This window comes from Osmerus eperlanus, unplaced genomic scaffold, assembly GCF_963692335.1.
Source record: "Osmerus eperlanus unplaced genomic scaffold, fOsmEpe2.1 SCAFFOLD_242, whole genome shotgun sequence".
In the NCBI taxonomy this organism is placed as follows: Eukaryota; Metazoa; Chordata; class Actinopteri; order Osmeriformes; family Osmeridae; genus Osmerus; species Osmerus eperlanus.
In genome coordinates this window covers 18,295-36,857 of record NW_026911278.1, presented here as the reverse complement: position 1 = coordinate 36,857, position 18,563 = coordinate 18,295, and the positions used below count along the sequence as shown (strand labels likewise).

Here is an 18,563-nt window from a genome sequence, read left to right as displayed (position 1 = left end):
GGAGAGGAGAGAATGGAGAGAGGGGAGGAGAGGAGAGAGGGTAGGAGAAGAAAGGAGAGAGGAGAAGAGAGGAGAGGAGAGGAGAGGGAAGGAGAGGAGAGAGGGGAGGAGAGAGGGGAGGAGAAGAAAGGAGAGAGGAGGAGAGAGGGGAGGACTGACCTGCTCCTATCACCTCCTCTATCTTGACGAAGGAGGTGTTAATCTCCCTGGTTGAACTCTCTCACAGCCTCGTTAGGGTCCTCGTAGGTGAACGGGTCAATATACACCTTCATCGCTAAGCAACAGACACCACGGCAACAACATCAGCACTGACTTTTGTGGTCGGGTTGTGTTTGTGTTGTGGTCGGGTTGTGTTTGTGTTGTGGTCGTGGTCAGGTTGTGTCGTGGTTGTGTTAAGGTTATGTTGTGGTCAGGTTATGTTATGGTGGTGTTAAGGTTGTGGTGTGGTCAGGTTGTGTTGTGGTTGTGTTGTGGTCAGGTTGTGTTGTGTTAATGTTGTGTTGTGGTCAGGTTGTGTTGTGGTCAGGTTGTGTTAAGGTTGTGTTAAGGCCGTGTTGTGGTCAGATTGTGTTGTGGTTGTGTGTTGTGTTAAGGTTGTGGTCATGGTTGTGGTCAGGTTGTGTTTTGTTAATGTTGTGTTGTGGTTAGGTTGTGTTGTGGTCAGGTTGTTGTGTTATGTTGTGGTCAGGTTGTGTTGTGGTCAGGTTGTGTTGAGTTAATGTTGTGTTATGTTGTGTAGGGTTAGGGTCAGGTTGTATTGTGTTAATGTTGTGTTATGTTGTGCTATGTTGTGTTATGTTGTGTAGGGTTATGGTCAGGTTGTGTTGAGTTAATGTTGTGATATGTTGTGTAGGGTTAGGGTCAGGTTGTGTTGTGTTAATGTTGTGTTATGTTGTGCTATGTTGTGCTATGTTGTGTTATGTTGTGTAGGGTTATGGTCAGGTTGTGTTGTGTTAATGTTGTGTTACTGTTGTGTTATGTTGTGTTAATGTTGTGTTATGTTGTGTAGGGTCAGGTAGAATGGTGTACTCACTCTGTCCCATCAGATACTGGCCATTCTTATCATCTGCCTCCAAATTCTTTAATCTCAATCGCTTCCTGAGAGAGACAGAAAGAGACAGAAAGAGAGACAGAAAGAGAGAGCGAGACAGAGGAGAGAGAGAGAGACAGAGGGAGAGGAAGAGAGGGGGAGAGATGAAAGTTTGAAAAGTGAAAAGCCCGAAAAGTGAAAAGCCCGTTTGTCAGAAACAAATTCCATTCTAGAATTCCATTTCTCTCCAGGGACACCCACCCTCCCTCCTCCCCCCTCCTCCCCTTCCTCTCCTCCCCTCCTCTATCCCTCTCCCCTTCCTCCCTGCCAAGACACTGCCTGGATGTTATTAAAACTCTCCCTCCCTCTCTGTCCTGCCTCTCTGTCCCTGCCTCTCTGTCCCTGCCTCTCTGTCCCTGCCTCTCTGTCCCTGCCTCTCTGTCCCTGCCTCTCTGTCCCTCCCTCTCCGTCCCTGCCTCTCTGTCCCTGCTTCTCTGTCCCTCCCTCTCTGTCCCTGCCTCTCTGTCCCTGCCTCTCTGTCCCTCCTCTCTGTCCCTGCCTCTCTGTCCTCCCTCTCTGTCCCTCCCTCTCTGTCCCTGCCTCTCTGTCCCTCCCTCTCTGTCCCTGCCTCTCTGTCCCTGCCTCTCTGTCCCTGCTCTCTGTCCCTGCCTCTCTGTCCCTCCCTCTCTGTCCCTGCCTCTCTGTCCCTACCTCTCTGTCCCTCCCTCTCTGTCCCTGCCTCTCTGTCCCTGCCTCTCTGTCCCTCCTCTCTGTCCCTGCCTCTCTGTCCCTGCCTCTCTGTCCTCCCTCTCTGTCCCTGCCTCTCTGTCCCTCCTCTCTGTCCCTGCCTCTCTGTCCCTGCCTCTCTGTCCCTGCCTCTCTGTCCTGCCTCTCTGTCCTGCCTCTCTGTCCCTCCCTCTCTGTCCCTGCCTCTCTGTCCCTGCCTCTCTGTCCCTGCCTCTCTGTCCCTCTCTACTGAAATAGCTGTAGGATCCACCCACCACCTCTTGTGCACTCAGATCCAGTGTGTGTGTAGTGTGTGTGTGAGTGTGTGTGTAGTGTGTGTGTGAGTGTGTGTGTAGTGTGTGTGTGTAGTGTGTGTGAGTGTGTGTGTAGTGTAGGTGAGCGTGTGTGTAGTGTGTGTGTAGTGTGTGTGTGTGTGATCCTGTGGTCAGTTCTATTGTTCTACTGTGCATCCAGCAGAGACAGGGCGGTGTATCCTGTCTCCCCTCCACACACACACACACACACCAAACCACACACACACACACACACCCCTTCTAGGTTTTAAGCTTTCATGCTTCTCTCTCTCCTCTACGTCCTTCTGTTTCTCACGGTAACAGTATCCAGCAAAGATCACCACGGCGATGAGAAGCAGTATCCCCATGGCGACCAGGACTCCAGTTACTATGAGGTGTGAGCGGCCTCGCCTTCTGGACAACAACAACATCCATCAACAACAACATCAACATGTTTGCAGGCTCCAGGAGGCCTAAGAGAAGCCTGGGGCTTGCCTCACCATCAGGCAGGGTGTGGAAGTTGCTTGCTGGGCTGAAGTTGCCGTATCCAGCCATGGTCCTGGCCCGGACCTGGACCTGGTACTGGGTCCCTCGCTGCAGCCCAGACACGTCCACACTGCTAGAGGCAGCACTGAGATACCTCCACTGCCCCTGCCCTGGGCCCTGCTGCACACACACAGGTACACACACACACACAGGTACACACACACACACGTACATACACAGGTACACACACACATACACACATACACACACAGGTACACACACACACAGGTACACACATACAAGTACACACACATACACACGTACATACACAGGTACATGCACACACAAAAACATATGCACAGAAACCGACAGAGACACACACACAATGTTTTACAATGATAAATATGAAATAAACCTACATATGGGTTTAATCCCTTGGAATGTAACATTTAGGCTGATGCTACAATTTAAATTACCCCAATAGACATACAGCTAACAGTGCAATTACAAATAATTATGTTGAATCAAATTCATATCCTCTATTTTCCTGTGTGTATGTGTGTGTGTGTGTGTGTACCTCAAGGAAGTAGCGTAGCTCGTAGTCCAGGACTGGGTAGTGTGTGTGTGTGTGTGTGTGTGTGTGTGTGTACCTCAGGGCAGTAGCGTAGCTTGTAGTCCAGGACTGGGTAGTGTGTGTGTGTGTGTGTGTGTGTGTACCTCAGGGCAGTAGCGTAGCTGGTAGTCAGGACTGGGTAGTGTGTGTTGGTGGGAGTGTTCCATTCCAGAGACAGACTGCTCTCTGTGGCCTTGATCCTTCTGATGCCTGAAACAGGAGCTGGGACTGTTCACACACATACACACAACACACCACACACACCACACACACACACGTGAAAACAGTTAAAATTGATCAATTAATTATGGTGTGTGTGTCTGTGTGGGGGGAGGGGAGTGTGTGTGTGAGTGTGTGTGTATGTGTGTGGTGTGTGAGTATGTGTGTGGTGTGTGTGTGTGTGGTGTGTGTGTGCGCATCATACCGTCTCGGCTGGTGGTGATGTTTACTCTCTCAGCCGAGGGCTCTGATTGGCTGAGCCGGGAGACGCCGTTCAGTGATTGCACTGTGAATGTGTAGGTGGTGTGTGGGAGGAGTCCCCAGATCACCACTCGTCGCTGTCTGAGCCCCGATTGGGCGGGGCGGTAGGCCACTCCCTTCCAAAGGAGAGCAAGCTGATTGGCTGGCACAGCGCAAGCAGGAGATGTCGTAGGTGAGGTCACTCCGCCCCCCACGCTCCATTGGCTCGCTCCACTCCAGCGTTACCACGGTGTCGTTGATCTGGGAGACCAGGGAGCGTGGGGGGGAGGGGGACCCTGAGGGGGGGGGGGGGGGTTACTTACTACACTTTAGACAGAGAGTATGGAGAGAGAAGGAGGAGAGGATGGTAGAGGAGGAGAGAGAGAGAAGAGAGGAAAGGAGGAGAGAAGAGAGGAAAGGAGGGGAGGAGAGAAGGGGAAGAAAGGAGGGGAGGAGAGGGGAAAGGAGGGGAGGAGAGGAAAGGAAGAGAGGAGGAAAGGAGGGGAGGAGAGGAGAAGAGAGGAGGAAATGAGGGAGGAGAGAGGAGGAAAGGAGGGAGGAAAGGAGGAAAGGAGGGGAGGAGAGAAGGGGAGGAGGAGAGGAGAGGAGGGGAGGAGGGAGGAGAGGGGAAAGGAGGGGACGAAAGGAGAAGAGAGGAGGAAAGGAGGGGAGGAGAGGAGAAGAGAGGAGGAAATGAGGGAGGAGAGAAGGAGAAAGGAGGGGAGGAAAGGAGGAAAGGAGAGGAGGAGAGGAGGAGAGGAGGGGAGGAGAGGGGAGAGGAGGAGAGGAGAAGAGGAGGGGAGGAGAGGAGAGGAGGGGAGGAGAGGAGGGGAGGAGAGGGGAGAGGAGGAGAGGAGGGGAGGAGAGGGGAGGAGAGGGGAGAGAAGGAGAGGAGGGGAGGAGAGGAGGGGAGGGGGAGGACTTACGGGTGCAGGCGCTGTGTTGTGGTCCGAGTCTGCTCGGTAGTAACCAGGGCGACAGGGGCAATAGGCGGAGCCAGGGACAAGCGTGTTACTATTGGTCGGACATAACCACATCTCCCGAACCCTGACCCCAACTTGAATGGCCAGCCGGACAAGCTGAAGAGAGAGAGAGATGGAGGGAGTGAGAGAGCGATGGAGAAGAGAGAGAGAGATGGAGACAGAGTGAAGGAGAAAGGGAGAGGTGGGGAGAAGGAAAGAGAGAGGGAGATGATATGACAGTAGAACTTACTGTAACCTTGACAACATCTCAGCCCTGCCCACCCTGACCTCAGTGATGTCATTATAGGAAATACCCTGCATTCCACAGGAAATACCAAAGAGGAGAGAGAGAGAAGGATAGAAGGAGAGAGGGAGAGAATATAGAGGAGGGAGAGAGAGAGAGAGAGAGAGAGAGAGAGAGATGAGAGATGAGAGAGAGAGAGAGAGAGAGAGAGAGAGAGAGAGAGAGAGAGAGAGAGAGAGAGAGAGAGAGAGAGAGAGAGAGAGAGAGAGAGAGAGAGAGAGAGAGAGAGAGAGAGAGAGAGAGAGGAGAGAGAGAGAGAGAGAGAGGACAGACTGTTTGGCGCTGGATGAGCAGAACAATCAGAGGTGACAGGAAGTGACCTCGTCAACACAGGAAGTGGAAACCAGCAGGCCTCAGCCTAATCTGAGAGAGCCATGACATCATCACTGTGCTCCCTGCTGACCTGCTGTGTGTGTGTGTGTGTGTGTGTGTGTGTGTGTGTGTGTGTTTTCACTTTTTGTATACAGTTGGAGATATACTATATATATTTAGTGTATATATATAATACTATATATATACTTTTGATGGATTTGATATGTACTTGAGGACACCCACACACACACACAATATTCAGAGATATTGTCATAAGCCACAATCTGGTCAACAGTCTGCAGGGACCTGCCCTTTACACACACACATGCCAAGCACACACACACACAACCACACACACCAAACAAAACCACACACACAAAAGAGAACATATCCCAACAGACACAAAAGAGAACAACAGGCACCAAACAGACAGCTGCTGTGTGTGTGTGTTAGTGTGTGTGTGTGTGGGGGGGGGGGGAGTGGGGAGTGTGAAGATGTAAATGGATCTTTTTTCTCTGTGTCATCCAGAGAAGGACTTTGTGTTAAACAATTGACCCTCTCTCCTCCCTGTCCCTCCCCTCTTCCTCTCCCCTCCCCTCCCTCCTCTCATCTCCCTTCTCCTCCCCTCTCCTCTTCTCTCCTCTCCCCTCCCTCCCTCCTCTCCTCTCCCTCTCCTCTCCTCTCCTCTCCCCTCCTCTCCCAGATTTAGAATACACCGGTGTTCAGTTTAGGGTGTGGTGCATCGTGGGTAATGTGACCTGTGAGAGTCTCCACCCCAAATCCTTCCTTTGATGGCACACACACATACACCTACACACACCTACATACATTACACACACACCTACATACATTTACACACACACCTACAGATATCTACACACAAACCTACAGATATCTACACACACACCTACAGATATCTACACACACACCTACAAACACACACACTAATACACACACTCTCCCACACGCAGCTTTAGAGAAGCACAGATTGAGCTATGACCCCCTCACTCAACTAGGCTTAACTCCTTCTTTGTGCTGCTCTTCTAACCAGCTGGACTCAGTTGGTGAGGGTATTCTAAGTCTAAGTGTGTAGAGAGAGAGTGTGTGTGTGTATGACAGAGTGTGTGTGTGTGTAGGACAGACAGATTGTGTGTGTGTGTGTTTGACAGAGAGTGTGTGTGTATGACAGAGTGTGTGTGTGTGTGTCTAACTGGGACCAGACCTGGTCAGCTACCAGATCATTTCCTGGTTCTCCAGCTCATGACCTCATACACACACACAAACAGGAAATACACTCTGATACTCTTTCCCTCCACTCCAAATAACTTATATTGACAAGAAGTGAAAGCCAATAGAACGCTCCATTGCAACACCAGTGCCCGGTAGCAGCGCTACGTTTCCGCCATTTTGGGGTGAAAGCGACTCGGCAGTCCACTAGCTTGCTGTTGCTTTTGGCAATATCAGCTGCTTTGTTAAAAAACAACTGAATGATGACAACACAGAAAAATATAATCACTAGACTAGTGGTCATCAAATCCCTTTTAGCAGTTTATTTCACAGACAAGTCTTACAAGTGTTTTTTCCCACAAAAAAGTTTGGTTTGAAATTCTTTAAAGCGCATTTTCTATTGCGCTGATTTGGCTGTGAGATTCGCTGATTTTGGGTGTCCAAGATAGGGGTGGATTCTGATCTGTGTCAAGTGTCTAGCCATATACAGGGCTCGACATTAAGGCTTGTCCGGGACAAGGGAATTTTTTGGTAGGGCAAGTCTGGAAGAAAAATTTACTTGCCCCACTGGACAAGTTGAAACTCAAACCAAATCAAATTCCATGTTACTTCACGTTATGTGTCACTCATTACGTCTATTTTACCGATTTTTTTTGACCGAATTCTGCATTAGCAAAACACAAAAAAGTGGCTTTGTCCCAAGATCTCTACAGACCGTGCAGCTAATTTAATGCTCAACACTTGAACGGGGGCTTATTATTTGAAAGAGGAATTAATTACTGTGTCGTCTCAGTTACACTATCAGGGGTGGGAAATACTGCGATTTGCTAAAGTAGGAAATGGCTAGTAGAACATAGCATTTCATAATAATTTCAGTAAATCAAGCAGCACTGCAAGACCCAGTGAAATGTTATAGCCTACACAGCTAGCAAACTAAGGTTAGCTAGCATCGACATTGGCTAACTCAATTTCGGTAGGCTATCCTCAGGATTTGCAAGCTAGCTAAACTTATACTATATCTCAAATAATTTTGTAGACATAACAATGGATTTTGCCACTAACTTTTTATTTTTTCTAAAATTTCCCTTTCTACCCGGCAGAGGCTGATTTACCAAGTGATCCCTTAAAAGGTGTATGCTTTACAGTTGAATATTAGCTGATATTTAACTACGTACATTTAACCATTACAAATGCTGCTAATGCTTGCTAGGTACACAGCTGCCGACGCTAGCTAGCTAACGTCAACACAAAAAAAAATATATAAAATGATCTGTTAGCTATAACTAGCTAGTATGTAACTATCTGTGCTGTTGTCCAGTAACTCCAGTTGGAATATTCACCCCAAAATGGCGGCCACACTACCGAAGCGCCACCTAGTGGCTGTTACCAAAAAAGCATCAGTTTCGCCTCTTGTTCTTCTATACTGTTTGTCCACTCTCAAACTGTCTCTCTCCCTCTCATTGTCTTCCTCTCTCTCTCTCACTGTCTGTCTCTCTTCCTCTCTTTCTGCTTGTCTGTCTTTCTGCTACAAAGCTACAGTATCCTGTTTCTCTCTCCCTCCCCTCTCTCTCCCTCCCCCTCCTTATCCACCCTCTCTCTCCACCTCACCCTTACCCCTCACTCTCTCCCTCTCCCCCTAACCCCCGCCTCTCTCTCTCTCTCGCTCTAAAGCAGTCCAGACTTCTTCAGCTCTGTGTACATTAGTCTTTCTGTGTATACACTTTGAGCAGTGTGTGTGTGTAGTGTGTGTAGTGTGTGTGTAGTGTGTGTAGTGTGTGTAGTGTGTATGTAGTGTGTGTAGTGTGTATTTAGTGTGTGTAGTTCTATTTGAAGACCTGCATTCTCCCACAAGACCCAAAACCAACAACCTGCCTTCAACCCCTCCATCACACCCCCTCCACCTCCTCCTCCTCTTTGTCCTCCTCCTCACCTCTACACCTCAGGTCCGTGTCCGCGGCTTCGTAACCGGCGCGACAGGCGCAGTTCGTGGTTGGCTGCCCCACCCACCTCCCGTCCTCGCCGCAGAGCATGCTGGGAGGCCGGGCGTGCTCCCCGGGGGGCGTGGCTGCGTTCTCCACACACACCCCTGGCGCCTCGTCCACCAGGCCGCGCGGCAGTGTCTCGGGGAAGCGGGAGAAGGCGAGGGTGAGGGCGGGGCACTTCTTGATGAAGGCGCGGACAGCCAGCAGGGCCATGCAGCTGTGCTGGGCCTGGAAGGAGAGGTAGAGTCCTGCCCGCGACACAGGAGACACACGCAGCGTCTTCACGTTGGAGCGCCGCTCACCGCCGCGCCGCAGCAGGAAGTCAGCCGCTACCGTGTCGACCTGGAGACACGGGGGAGGGGGGTGAGGGGGGGGGTGTAGTGTGTGTGTAGTGTGTGTACCTTGGTCCAGGGGTTCTCCATCCATGCGGGGTGTGTAGTGTGTGTGTAGTGTGTGTGTAGTGTGTGTGTAGTGGGTGTGTAGTGTGTGTGTAAAAAAATGACTAAAAATGACTAAATGTGTAGTGTGTGTGTAGTGTGTGTGTAGTGTGTGTACCTTGGTCCAGGGGTTCTCCATCCATGCGGGGTGTGTAGTGTGTGTGTAGTGTGTGTAGTGTGTGTGTAGTGGGTGTGTAGTGTGCGTGTAGTGTGTGTGTGTGTGTAGTGTGTGTGTAGTGTGTAGTGTGTGTGTAGTGTGTGTGTAGTGTGTGTGTAGTGTGTAGTGTGTGTGTAGTGTGTAGTGTGTGTGTAGTGTGTGTGTAGTGTGTGTGTAGTGTGTGTACCTTGGTCCAGGGGTTCTCCATCCATGCTGGGTGTGTGTAGTGTGTGTAGTGTGTGTGTAGTGGGTGTGTAGTGGGTGTGTAGTGTGTGTGTGTGTGTAGTGTGTGTGTAGTGTGTAGTGTGTGTGTAGTGTGTGTGTAGTGTGTGTGTAGTGTGTGTACCTTGGTCCAGGGGTTCTCCATCCATGCTGGGTGTGTGTAGTGTGTGTAGTGTGTGTGTAGTGGGTGTGTAGTGGGTGTGTAGTGTGTGTGTGTGTGTAGTGTGTGTGTAGTGTGTAGTGTGTGTGTAGTGTGTGTGTAGTGTGTGTGTAGTGTGTGTACCTTGGTCCAGGGGTTCTCCATCCATGCGGGGTGTGTGTAGTGTGTGTAGTGTGTGTGTAGTGGGTGTGTAGTGTGTGTAGTGTGTGTGTGTGTAGTGTGTGTGTAGTGTGTAGTGTGTGTGTAGTGTGTGTGTAGTGTGTGTGTAGTGTGTGTACCTTGGTCCAGGGGTTCTCCATCCATGCTGGGTGTGTGTAGTGTGTGTAGTGTGTGTGTAGTGGGTGTGTAGTGTGTGTAGTGTGTGTGTGTGTAGTGTGTGTGTAGTGTGTAGTGTGTGTGTAGTGTGTGTGTAGTGTGTGTGTAGTGTGTGTACCTTGGTCCAGGGGTTCTCCATCCATGCTGGGTGTGTGTAGTGTGTGTAGTGTGTGTGTAGTGGGTGTGTAGTGTGTGTAGTGTGTGTACCTTGGTCCAGGGGTTCTCCATCCATGCTGGGTGTGTGTAGTGTGTGTAGTGTGTGTGTAGTGGGTGTGTAGTGTGTGTAGTGTGTGTGTGTGTAGTGTGTGTGTAGTGTGTAGTGTGTGTGTAGTGTGTGTGTAGTGTGTGTGTAGTGTGTGTACCTTGGTCCAGGGGTTCTCCATCCATGCGGGGTGTGTAAGTGTGGCGTCATCAGAGTCACTCTGGTAGCTGTAGAGGTTGAAGGTCTCCTTGCAGGGAGCGTAGCCCAGCCCGGAACATTCCATCATGGTGAAGCGGACCTCCACGTACAGCACCGCCGCGCCCCGCACAGGGATCCAGCGACTCCGCAGCCAATGAGAGCTGGCGCTGTCTGCAGGACAGAGCTGATAGGTCCTCACGGTGCTGCCCTCGTCGTCCAGACCACTCACCTCCTCCCACTGCTCAGGGGCGGAGCCACAGGGGGGGCGGAGCCACAGGGGGGGCGGAGCCAAGGGGGAAGGGGGGGAGCCACAGGGGGGGAGAGAGTGCACCTCAGTGTAGTGTGTGTGTGTGCATGTAGTGTGTAGTGTGTGTGTAGTTTGTAGTGTGTAGTGTGTGTGCGTGTAGTTTGTAGTGTGTGTGTGTGTGTTGTTTGTAGTGTGTAGTGTGTGTGTGTTGTTTGTAGTGTGTGTGCGTGTAGTTTGTAGTGTGTAGTGTGTGTGTGTAGTTTGTAGTGTGTAGTGTGTGTGCGTGTAGTTTGTAGTGTGTGTGTGTGTGTTGTTTGTAGTGTGTAGTGTGTGTGTGTTGTTTGTAGTGTGTGTGCGTGTAGTTTGTAGTGTGTAGTGTGTGTGTGTTGTTTGTAGTTTGTAGTGTGTGTGTGTGTGTTGTTTGTAGTGTGTAGTGTGTGTGCGTGTAGTTTGTAGTGTGTGTGCGTGTAGTTTGTAGTGTGTAGTGTGTGTGTGTTGTTTGTAGTGTGTAGTGTGTGTGCGTGTAGTTTGTAGTGTGTGTGTGTGTGTTGTTTGTAGTGTGTAGTGTGTGTGTGTTGTTTGTAGTGTGTGTGCGTGTAGTTTGTAGTGTGTAGTGTGTGTGTGTAGTTTGTAGTGTGTAGTGTGTGTGCGTGTAGTTTGTAGTGTGTGTGTGTGTGTTGTTTGTAGTGTGTAGTGTGTGTGTGTTGTTTGTAGTGTGTGTGCGTGTAGTTTGTAGTGTGTAGTGTGTGTGTGTAGTTTGTAGTGTGTAGTGTGTGTGCGTGTAGTTTGTAGTGTGTGTGTGTGTGTTGTTTGTAGTGTGTAGTGTGTGTGTGTTGTTTGTAGTGTGTGTGCGTGTAGTTTGTAGTGTGTAGTGTGTGTGTGTTGTTTGTAGTTTGTAGTGTGTGTGTGTGTGTTGTTTGTAGTGTGTAGTGTGTGTGCGTGTAGTTTGTAGTGTGTGTGCGTGTAGTTTGTAGTGTGTAGTGTGTGTGTGTTGTTTGTAGTGTGTAGTGTGTGTGCGTGTAGTTTGTAGTGTGTGTGTGTGTGTTGTTTGTAGTGTGTAGTGTGTGTGTGTTGTTTGTAGTGTGTGTGCGTGTAGTTTGTAGTGTGTAGTGTGTGTGTGTTGTTTGTAGTTTGTAGTGTGTGTGTGTGTGTTGTTTGTAGTGTGTAGTGTGTGTGCGTGTAGTTTGTAGTGTGTGTGCGTGTAGTTTGTAGTGTGTAGTGTGTGTGTGTTGTTTGTAGTTTGTAGTGTGTGTGTGTGTGTTGTTTGTAGTGTGTAGTGTGTGTGCGTGTAGTTTGTAGTGTGTGTGCGTGTAGTTTGTAGTGTGTAGTGTGTGTGTGTTGTTTGTAGTGTGTGTGCGTGTAGTTTGTAGTGTGTAGTGTGTGTGTGTTGTTTGTAGTGTGTGTGTGTTGTTTGTAGTGTGTGTGCGTGTAGTTTGTAGTGTGTAGTGTGTGTGTGTGTGTGTGTAATTTTTCTGCCGCCATGGTAACAGAAATAGGGCTGTACAAAAGGCCGTCTATCAGCAGTGATTGTTAGAGGGCATGTCGGAGAATAGCACGGACACGCGCTTCACACCGTGAGCGGGCACAGGCGCCACTGTGCGTCCTTGAGAACTGTAAGTCGTATAACTTATGTTGTAAGTTCATTTAAGCCTGTTATTGTATTAGTCTATAGTTCTTGCAAATTTAAATTAAGTTAACTGATGATTTTCATTGTTCGGACAGACATGCCCCCACTGCTAAAAAAAATCCTAAAGGAAACACTGGTGTATGTGTTTATGCAGTGTGTGTGTGTGTAGTGTGTACCTGTGGGTCGGTGCTAGGGTAGACAGTCCATTGCAGGTCTGATGTCATCAGTTTGGTGTTCATCACCACCTCTGTCAGAAGACACAAGACATCCCATAATATCACCCACAGATACCATAATAATACCCCATGAGATCACCCTTCTCCCTCCCTCTCTCCCTCTCCATGTCTGTTTCTTTTCCTCTCTCCTCCTCTCTCTCTCTTTCTGCTGAGGGCTGATAAGAGAGAGGGATGATGGGGATGAGAGGAGGATGAGAGGCCGATGAAAGGGCGATGAGGGGATGAGGGGAGGATGGGAGGGATGAGGGGATGAGAGAAGAGGAGGAAGAGAGGAGGGTGAGAGGAAGGTGAGGGGTGAGTGTCTATCCCCACAAAAAAGTGACTGAAAATAATGAATTGGACTCTGGGGAAAGAGAGATGTGTGTGACACACACAAACATATACATATACAAACACACATACATACATATACACACAGAGAGAAGAGAGGGAGGGGAGGAGAGCAAGCAACATAAAGAGAGAGAGAAGGGGAGCAGTGAGAAAGAGAGAGAGACAGGAGAGAGCTGGTGGGGTGAGAGAGAGACAGGAGAGAGCTGGAGGGTGAGAGAGACAGGAGAGAGCTGGTGGGGTGAGAGAGACAGGAGAGAGCTGGAGGGTGAGAGAGACAGGAGAGAGCTGGTGGGGTGAGAGAGACAGGAGAGAGCTGGAGGGTGAGAGAGACAGGAGAGTTCTGGTGGGGTGAGAGAGACAGGACAGAGCTGGAGGGGTGAGAGAGACAGGAGAGAGCTGGAGGGGTGAGAGAGAGACAGGAGAGAGCTGGAGGGGTGAGAGAGAGACAGGAGAGAGCTGGCGGGGTGGAACTGATATACATTCCTCAGGTTCACACACTTGACTGAAGAACTGACCTTCCAACACCACACACACACAGTTTATCACACTCTCTCTAATACACGCACACACTCACAGTTCCCAAAGGGGGAAGGAGGGATGAGGAGAGATGGAGGGAAGGAAGGAATAGAAAGGAGAGAGAAACTTCAGTGTTTTGGAAAGTGGTGGAGAAGACAAACACAGATAATCAGAAGTGTGTTGAAGTCTTATGGTTTTGTTAAATACCTCTCTCTCTCTGTCTTTCTTTGCAACACCACACACACACCAAAAAAAACACACACATATGGGGGGAGGAGTGGAGAGAGAGACAGACAGAGAGAGAGAAGGAGAGAGAGAGGGGGAGACAGAGAGAGTTAGGGAGAGAGATGAAAGAGGTTTTGAGGGTTCCTGTTTAAGACTAATCAACAGCTTAACAAGACTCCACTTAACATGTAAATCCCCCCCCACACACATACACATACATACACACACAGAGGCTCTCCCAAGGGAATTCGTCTCTCCCTTTTGTGGGATTTGGGGAAAGGAGAGATGGAGTGAGGGAAGGAGGGATGAAAGAGGGATGTGGCAGGGATGTGGCAGGGATGAGAGAGGGATGAGGAGAAACCGAACAAGAAACCAAGAAACAGGCAGCACAAACAAATAAAAGTGTGAGATCTTCTCTCTCTCTCTCCTTCTCTCTCTCACTTTCTGTCTTCCTCTCTTTCTCCCTCTCCTTCTCTCTCTCTCACCCCCCCATCCTGGAGGTTTCTCTCTCAATGCCTCCATCCTCTCTCTTTCTCAATCCCTCCATCCTCCTCTCTCTCTCAATCCCTCCATCCTCCTCTCTCTCTCAGTCCCTCCATCCTCCTCTCTCTCTCAGTCCCTCCATCCTCCTCTCTCTCTCAGTCCCTCCATCCTCCTCTCTTTCTCAATCCCTCCATCCTCCTCTCTCTCTCAGTCCCTCCATCCTCCTCTCTTTCTCAATCCATCCTCCTCTCTCTCCTTCTCCTTGTCCCTTTCTCTCTCCCATCTCTCCTGACAGGGGAGAGAGGACAACTAAGGACTTCTGCACCTGAGTTACCCCACACTGCTACACACACACAGCACCAGTGTTAAGAGACCTCATGCTAACGCTAGCAGCTTCCAGTGGAGGGAGATTCTACGTCTCCTACACTGCTGTTACTGTAACGTACTGAAGCTGCTGTTACTACGAGTGTGTGTGTGAGTGTGTGTAAATGAGTGTGTTTCAAAGGGCAGCAGGTGTCTCCCGCTGTGTGAAACGTGGAACTAATTCAGAATGCTACCGTTTCATCCCACACACTGTGACGGTCATAACGGTCGTCAAGCACTCAAGCGTCAAGCATTTTTTTTGTCATTTAGCAGACGCTCTTATCCAGAGCGACTTACAGTAAGTACAGGGACATTCCCCCGAGGCAAGTAGCCTCGGGGGAATGTCCGACTCCCTCACCGCTCAGCCACCTGACTCCCTCTCCTCCGTTGTTAACTAGTGTTGTTATTTGTCGCTCTGGTTAATGAGCATGTGGCGCTCGGATATTCAGCATTTGAATTGTGTCAGAGCTGACACCGGAGCACCTGAAGAGAAGTGAACTATAGTTTAGATAGAATGGACTTACGCACATGCACACACGCACGCACACACTCGTTCGCCCCACCGTTCGCTATATGGATCTATATGTTGTGCTGCTTTGTTGACAGATCAGCACCCCGGAGTTTTACGGAGTTTTAAGAAGCTTCGCACACGCGCTTGGCACCGGAACAACAAAGACATAGAGAGAAAAAAGTTTCACTGAAATGCGGCCCGGTGTCCCGTAACACGGTCACGGTCTAGAACTGTTTTTACATTCCTCACACATACAGAATACACCTAAACATACATACTGTGTTTATAGGGCATAATCATCATTGTACTTTAAAGAAATGCAATGATGATTAATCCATCTCTCTCTTTCTATCTCATAGTTGAGATATAAGAGAGAGAGAGAGAGAGAGATAGAGAGAGAGATAGTGTGGGTGAGAAGCACTTCAACCCCGTCAACATGACAAACTGACATTTACGTTGAACAAACTATCCACGTACCTTCTTCCGCCCCGCACGGGGATAGAACCACGGTCAGCACGAGCCACAGCACAGTTCTTTCCATGGCAGCCCCCGGTAATCTCGAGCTCTGGTCGGTCACGGACCAGGGGTTCCCAGGTACGGGTACGGGTATCCGGGGGACGGTGTCAGCTAGGCCCGCTGTTCCCCAGCTGCACGAGCCACATCGGTCAGGAGAACACAGTCACTGGGGCCTCGCGACCAACTACATCGAACGAAACTTCGGGTCCGAATTCAATCTGGGGGTTTTTTTCACTCGGAGGCTGAAGGATCAAATTACTCCGTGATCAACCGTCGAACCAAACAGCGCGCTCCAAAAACGAAGTCAAAGGCTAACGAAGGGAAAATTCCAACCGAAACTCCACCTAGTCTTTCTCCAGGGTCCACAGGAAAGCGCGTCTCCGCCCGTGGTCTCTCCGCCCGTGGTCTCTCCGCCCGTGGTCTCTCCGCCCGTGGTCTCTCCGCCGGGGATCGGGCTATGGGGGTAGGGAAGCCGAGACTGAGGGACAAGTTTCGGGTAGCCAGACTACACCGAAGTACCCCCGAACACACACTGACCCTCTCTCGGTCACACGCACACACTCACACTCGTTCTTCCAACTCCAAACGCAACTTCTCTTGTCTCGCGGAGGAAAGTCAGCTCGGTAGATTCCCTCGTCTCTTGTCTCTTTCTTTCCGTTTTCCCGAACTCCTTCCGCGCGTAACGGCGCGTGTGCTCTCTACTCACCTTCAGTCGCCGAACTGAGCGAGTTAACAGCAAACAGAGCAGCGGGACCGTGAAAGACACCGCGGACGGGAGGGAAAGTTTCGCCGTATGTATCTGTGCGCTCCGGGCAGCTGCTGACTGTGGAAGCTGTCCGCAAGCTCGGGCATCCCATGCTCCACCCACAAGAGGGCATCTCAGGCTGTCATTGGTCAGTGCAGCTGTCAGTCAGTGCTGGTCTCGAGGCTGAGAGTTTGACTTCTTACCGGTAACGATTCCAGATAGTGGTGATTGAACCGTTAAATACCCCGACATACAATAAACTGTCGTTCCTCTTTTCTCCACTACTTCACTCCTGATGTGATGTGTGTGTGTGAGTGTGAGAGTATGTGCGTGTGTGTCCAGGTGACGGGGTCGTGATGGATGTGATGGTGAGATAATGTCTTTAGAGAAGCAGCGCTTCTCTTCCTTCCGCGGTGAAGAGACGGAGCTTATCGCTAAAGCTGCAGACAGACGGTAATTTATCAACAAATACATTCATCAGCGTCCTTCACCACACACACACAGAGACACACACAAACACACACACACGGTAAAGGCAGCTCAGGTGTTTAGTGAAGCTGTGTGTGATCCGGTCCCGTCCCACGGGAGAGACTAAGAAGAGGAGCTCTGCAGGAACGGGAGCGCGAGAAAAGAAGAGGTTTTGTTTCCGCGTGAGGAAAGTCACAAGTCCGTCAGAGCCGGTCTCTTAAAGGGTGTGAACCCCCCACCACCACCACCACGCAACCGTTCACACCTATTCTATTGTTCGGCGGGGCGGCGGATCACTCACACCTCTGGTGCTGAGGCCCCTCTGCGCTGCGCGCTACAAAGACATCACCAGAGGCGGCGGCCACGCGATACGCATCGCCTGTAAACCGGTGAGAGCGCTGTCGGTGTGACGTCAGTGTTAAAACATTGATGCCTCTCGTGGGAACAAGAAGAGTTCTGAAGTTACTGAACTGAGGAGCCGCGAGACACGTAGGACAGAGGATGGTTTTCTCTCTTCCTCTCTCCCACTCTCTCCTCCTCTCTCCTCCCTCTCCCCTCTTCTCTCTCCCCTCCCTCCCTCCCCTTTCTCCTCCTCTCCCCTCTCTCTGTCTTGTGTTGCCAGGGAGACTCCTGAGGGATAGACAGACCTGTGAAACCCAACACATGTTAATAAGAGTGACACACATACACACAAACACGCACACACACACAGGTGTCTGAAAGAATATGAGAAAATATATTATAGAGGAGAGAAGGGCTTATCCCTGATATCAGAGGGAGGGATGGATGGATGGAGGAATGGAGAGATGAAAGTATGGATGGAGGGATGGACTCTCTCTCTCTCTCTCTCTCTCTCTCTCCAGACTGCAGAGTGGCCATCCTCCGACATGACCTCACCACATTCCTGGGGAAGGAGTGTGTGTGTGTGTGTGTGTGTGTGTGTGAGCAGACTTGAGTGATTGAGTGTTTCAGTGATAAGAGAGAGAGAGAGAGAGGAGCAACTGAAGCAGTCCAGATTTGAATGTGGGTGTTCTTGTGTGTGGGTGTGTGTTCCGGTGTGTGGGTGTGTGTTCCGGTGTGTGGGTGTGTGTTCCGGTGTGTGGGTGTGTGTTCCGGTGTGTGGGTGTGTGTTCCGGTGTGTGGGTGTGTGTTCCGGTGTGTGGGTGTGTGTTCTTGTGTGTGGGTGTTCTTGTGTGTGGGTGTGTGTTCTTGTGTGTGGGTGTTCTTGTGTGTGGGTGTTCTTGTGTGTGGGTGTTCTTGTGTGTGGGTGTTCTTGTGTGTGGGTGTGTGTTCTTGTGTGTGGGTGTTCTTGTGTGTGGGTGTTCTTGTGTGTGGGTGTTCTTGTGTGTGGGTGTTCTTGTGTGTGGGTGGGTGTTCTTGTGTGTGGGTGTTCTTGTGTGTGGGTGTTCTTGTGTGTATTGAACCCCCAGGGGGAGGGGCTTATCTGAGGGTACAGTGTCAGTGTACAGTGTCAGTGTACAGTGTCAGTGTACAGTGTCAGGGTACAGTGTCAGGGTACAGTGTCAGTGTACAGTGTCAGGGTACAGTGTCAGGGTACAGTGTCAGTGTACAGTGTCAGTGTACAGTGTCAGGGTACAGTGTCAGGGTACAGTGTCAGTGTACAGTGTCAGTGTACAGTGTCAGGGTACAGTGTCAGTGTACAGTGTCAGTGTACAGTGTCAGGGTACAGTGTCAGTGTACAGTGTCAGTGTACAGTGTCAGGGTACAGTGTCAGTGTACAGTGTCAGTGTACAGTGTCAGGGTACAGTGTCAGGGTACAGTGTCAGGGTACAGTGTCAGGGTACAGTGTCAGTGTACAGTGTCAGTGTACAGTGTCAGGGTACAGTGTCAGGGTACAGTGTCAGTGTACAGTGTCAGTGTACAGTGTCAGGGTACTCATGGAGATAACGATGACAAATTACACACACACACACACACAGTTATTCTCATTAGCATGATCAATACTTGTTTTCACTCCCCCTCTCCTCCTCCCTCCTCTCCTCCTGCAAGCATGTCAATCAAGATCAGCACACCTGAAGAGTAGGAAGGAGAGAGGAGGAGAGGAAAGATGAGGGGAGAGGAGAGGAGAGGAGATGAGAAGAGAGGAGAGGAGAAGAGAGGAGAGAAGAGAGAAGAAGAGAGGAGAAGAGATGAGGAGGGGAGAAGAGAGGAGAGAGGAGAAGAGAAGAGAGGAGAAGAGAGGAGAAGAGA

At 50.2% G+C, this 18,563-nt stretch overlaps 1 protein-coding gene across 1 annotated transcript; it reads right to left on the bottom strand.

Moving 5' to 3' along the window:
* Positions 1-153: 153 nt before the first annotated feature.
* LOC134015824 (ephrin type-B receptor 4b-like) lies at positions 154-15,975 on the bottom strand. The gene is given in 13 exon segments (XM_062455357.1): positions 154-274; positions 1,034-1,099; positions 2,366-2,715; positions 3,253-3,278; positions 3,281-3,376; positions 3,573-3,748; positions 3,750-3,903; positions 4,534-4,554; positions 4,557-4,664; positions 8,343-8,736; positions 10,048-10,323; positions 12,136-12,206; positions 15,101-15,975. Coding segments are annotated over 12 exon segments (1,773 nt in total). The 5' UTR covers positions 15,165-15,975; the 3' UTR covers positions 154-274; positions 1,034-1,062.
* Between the last annotated feature and the right edge of the window lie 2,588 nt (positions 15,976-18,563).